Consider the following 4,720-nt stretch of genomic DNA (forward strand, 5'->3'; position numbering starts at 1 on the left):
GAATTTGGAATTCCAAAACGTCACAATGGAGCGGTGTTATGGGGAAAATTCATCGGAATGAAGCTGATATCGGAATTTCTCCACTCGTCATGACTAATGGACGACTCAGTGCAGTTGATTTTACAGTACCCATGATATCTGGCGCATCACGATTGTACATGAGAAAACTTAGTAGAGCTCGTGTTGGGTGGGAGGCCTATGTCAAAGTATCTATTTGTTTTTCATCAACAAAAAATCCTGTGAATTATCAGGCAAAATGGAACATAAATATCTGCGGAATGACTTGAAAAAATGGTTCAGATCTTAGAAATCGAATGAACCAAGCTGAGAACAATTTGAAAAGTTCAAATAATTTTAATAAGTATTTAAAATCACGAGGTGGAAGCGCCTCCATCTTTGGAACTCCGCGCGACGGGGGAAGGGGTATTGCATCAAGATGGCGGCGACCACCTTTGTCACCTCGTATTTTTGAATGTTAATTAAAACTCTTTATCCTCGTTGATCGACCCATCACTCATTTTTTCCTGCTTCTACAGAATGAACAAAATTTTCAAACCATTTTCCGGGAGTTTCTATCACTTATTGCTTGACAATTCGTTGCGTAAAATTTTCTTCTTATTTCTTCTGGATAATAAATCGATGCGTATGATTTATTCGCAGGCATTAGCTACCGACGTTTGGATGGTGATCATCGGATTGATCTTGGCAATACCTTTATTCTTAACTCTCATTAGATACAGACGGGGAAATGCTCTGTTGCCTCAAGTCTTTGAACACTATTTGTGTGTTTGGGGTATTTTCTGTCAGCAGGGATTGTCAAGTAAGGAGAATATAATTGAAAGATCAATTGTTATTTACATGATAAATATTTTCAATAGAATTCCCAGATAAAATGCCGTTGAGAATTATTTATTTCTCAATATTCATCTCGGCTGTTGTTAGTGCTAGTGTATATTCTGCGTCACTAGTTAGTTTTCTCGCTGCCTTTTCATCCCGTTCACCATTCCATACGATTGAGGAATTTATCGCTGATGGTACCTACAACTTGATATTATTGAAAGATAGTTCAAAGTACAACACATACAAGGTAAATAATTTTATGTGCTTTAAATTTTCAAATAGCCACTTTAATTCAATCAAATAAAAAAATTCGTTTGACAAACGTAATTTTTTCTTCTAATGACGATCGATAAAATTAATAATGTGGAATGATAATTTATTTTTTAGGCATCTAAAGACGAATTCAGCAAGAAGATGGTGGCCCTCATGAAACCGTATGAATCGTTACCCAAAAGTATGATCGATGGATTCAAACAAGTGTGCGAGGAAAATGTCGCGTTTGAAACGAACGAAGCTGTCGTAAAAATAATAGCCAACTCTATAAACTGTGAGATTACTTCCATCGACATGAAGACAATCGAAACACTCGGATTGATTACACCAAAGGGAAGCGAGTATCTTAGCTTCATTAATTATCGGTACATGCACTTGAGTTAATTACACAAGATTTGATAAAAAATATACAAAATTATTTACAATTAATAATGAAATTTTTCAGTCTTCGTCAGTTTCAGTTCAACGGAGTGTTTCAACGACTGATGAATAAATACGTTAAAGACCCACTTATATATAAAAAAATTTATCCAAAAGTTCACCTGGAGGGCGTCAAACCGATTTTATATACATTGGCCAGTGGATTTTTTATAACACTCGTTGTTTTCATCATTGAATTGATTTTCCATTTGTTGCAAAAAAAATTCCGCCGCTGGGAAAAACGAAGAACTGGAAAAAAAATTACTTATATTTCATCTCTCCGTGGAGAAAAGAGCGATATGTATTTTATTCTCTAAAAGTGTATGCAGTATTTTTATTATTAGTAATTAATCATCAATTCAATAAAATAAATAATTATTATTATTGATAATAATTCTAATAATTTTTTAGAAAGACGAGGTGAGAACGCCATCTTGAGAACCGCCTCTGGGAGATGGGGAGGTAAAATGGCGGCGGGCGAATTTTGATACGAAAAAATATTTCTCAAACAATTTGGAGTTTTTTTTAATCTCAAAAAAAAAATTCATCAATTCGCAATATTATTCAAAATTTTTTCTTCATGGGATATTCGTTTTCTATGAATAATTACTTGGAGCCGAACCGGAAGAGGGAAAAATGTCCCTCGTCATTTCCCTCATGACGTTTGATTGACATGATTATTTTCATTGTCAATCTTTTATTTGTCTTCCTTCCCTAGAAAAAAAAATGATTATTCCGCAGGTGTAATTTTTCTGGGAATCAAATTGAATTATTCCACCAAAAAATTAGGAACTCTCAGGCGACTTGTTTTTTTAAATAAAATAATTTCAGTAAATAAAGAAATAATTAATATTGTCATCTCATGTATTCCACGTTGTCATCATTGTTAAATGCCAGTCTGTACAAATATTTACATAATAATTGTTAATTAAAATTTGGGTTAAGCCTCGACTGCGATGGGTTCCTCTTTTTTTTCCTTCTTGACTGCTTCTGAAAAGAAAAAAATAAATAAGTTGTGCATTTAAAAAATGAGAATGAATAAATCCCGAGAATTCTCACTCTTCTCTTCCTTAATGTTATCATCAGGTACATCAGGCAGTAGAATGTCATCCGGTACTTCAGGCATTCTCTCAGTTTCTTCAGCCAAAAGGGCGTCGAGCTCAGCCTCGGCCTCGCCCTCATCCTCTTCAGTCAATGTTCCCAGTAACAAATCATCCAATTCCTTCTGCTTCTCGATTCCCTCTTTTGTATCATCCATCACCCTTTCGATTTCATCGATCGACAAAATCTCGTGGAGCTTCTTCAGGGCTGTATTACCTATTTTCAAACCGTCGATTACTTTTGCCTCGATCTGGGCAAATTCCAAATCGTGGACCATTGTCTCAATGTTCTCTAATTGACCATCAGTTTTCGTCAGCACTTGCTCCTGGAATTTCTTCTTCCGGAGGAGCAGTAACGCTCGTCTATGGGAATTAAATTATTCATAAAACCCCAGAAATTAAAAACCAAAAGAAAATTCATGAATCGATTAATTGTTTTCTCATCTCCAATTGTTTTCATTTGCCACTTCAACCTGATTATTACCACCAGAATATTTTTTTAATAAATATATTATATTACTTATAATTTTCAAGGTTGAACAATTAATTAAATCAATTCAATCAATTATATTGCATGCAAAAATGGAAAAATTCAGTGAGAGTAAAACAATTGGCAACAAATAAATAATTCTTACTCCTTTCGGTCATTTTTTATAAGTTTTCTCGCGAGTTCTCGATCTTTTTCGATACTCAGCTCTATCCTCTTCTGATATTGTTTTATTTTGTCCCTCGTTTGCTTAAGTTGCTGCAATAAATAATATAAAATAAAATGACGAGTTGATTGAAATTTTATATGACTAGGTTAAATTTATTCATCCACTTACCAGGACTGCTCTATCCTGTTCAGTAATTCGACTAGGTGGCTTTTTCTTCGCGAAAAAAATTCCCATTGTGTAGAAAAATATTTTGGGGGTAGAAAGTAAATAATTGGTTTTCTACTGTCAAGTACTAATAATAAAAATGAAAACTAGTCATCTGATACAGTCCAAAGAGGATTGAGTAAAGTAGAGGCTCAGTTCTGGGGGTTTCAGTGCCTCCACCCGCATTGTAATCATCACCCCAAGAGAGAGGGGGCGCCACACCCAATGCAGGTATTGTCAAGCCAAAAACAGGAGACAAGTTCTATCACCTTCCCCTCATCGCCATGTCATCCCCACTCTGCAGCTATTCGGCACTGGTGGGACTATTTAAAAAATGATAATTTAAAATAATAAGGAAAAAATGTAAAATACGGCCTTGGTTTATGGGATGTGTGGTATCTACATGAATTCAAAGTTTCAAAAATAGAATAAACTATAGAAGCATTATCCAGTCTCCAAAAATCAGGCAATAACAATAAATAAATTGATTCCTCTTATTTTTATTAAAAAATAATAGCGACTTACATCTGATGCAGCAGTTTTCGCAGACGAACCGGCACTCGAGCTGACGGGATTAGAAAACAGGACGTAATTCAATGTATCTGATAACTCCCATTCCCGTTTCAGAGATCCAATCGAAGTGTTTTTGATGATCAAGACCAAAATCCACACGCTAAATTCTCTTCAATCAATTATTTTTCACTGACTATTGGATTTTACGTGATTGTACTGTTTTTTTTTAAGAGAGAATTATTTATTAGGTCAAGAATTTTCGCAATTAGCGTATCTGGTCAAATTCAGACTGCCCGCGGTGTTCTGCACGCATGGACGGTGAGCGTGCGTATGCACGGAGTATCGCCTGGCGACCCCACTCGAGCGGATTTCCCCCACTCGGTCTTCTGTGCGCATGCAGGGTGTTCTGTGCGCATGGGGAGTGTTCTGTGCGCATGCCTGGAGTCTCGCCGGGGGACCCCCCACTCGAGCGCCCCCGTCTCCAACGCCCTGCCATTTTCAGTGGGGAGTCAGTCGTTCCCCGACCGCGCGCGGAACGGGTAGTCTCGCGTCGCGTAGCTAAAATTCGTTAACATCGGGTTCCTAGTGAGCGCAAAAAACCGGCGCCGCGTGTGAACATTGAAAATACAAAGTGCGGGACTCAGTGCAAGTGATTTTGTGAATTGTTTAGTGTGTGTTTAGATACGGATTGAAGTGACAGTGCGAATTAGATTC

The 4,720-nt window shown here is 36.8% G+C and overlaps 1 protein-coding gene across 1 annotated transcript; it reads right to left on the reverse strand.

Moving 5' to 3' along the window:
* Positions 1–2,379: 2,379 nt before the first annotated feature.
* On the reverse strand, positions 2,380–4,324 carry Vps20 (vacuolar protein sorting 20). The gene is made up of 5 exons (XM_011298856.1): positions 4,019–4,324; positions 3,458–3,816; positions 3,269–3,378; positions 2,593–2,996; positions 2,380–2,523 (listed from the first exon to the last, which is right to left on the reverse strand). The coding sequence occupies exons 2-5, from the start codon at positions 3,521–3,523 to the stop codon at positions 2,474–2,476; spliced, it is 630 nt and encodes a 209-aa protein (XP_011297158.1). The 5' UTR covers positions 3,524–3,816; positions 4,019–4,324; the 3' UTR covers positions 2,380–2,473.
* Positions 4,325–4,720: the final 396 nt, after the last annotated feature.

This window comes from Fopius arisanus, unplaced genomic scaffold (assembly GCF_000806365.1).
Source record: "Fopius arisanus strain USDA-PBARC FA_bdor unplaced genomic scaffold, ASM80636v1 scaffold00012, whole genome shotgun sequence".
Lineage (NCBI taxonomy): Eukaryota > Metazoa > Arthropoda > Insecta > Hymenoptera > Braconidae > Fopius > Fopius arisanus.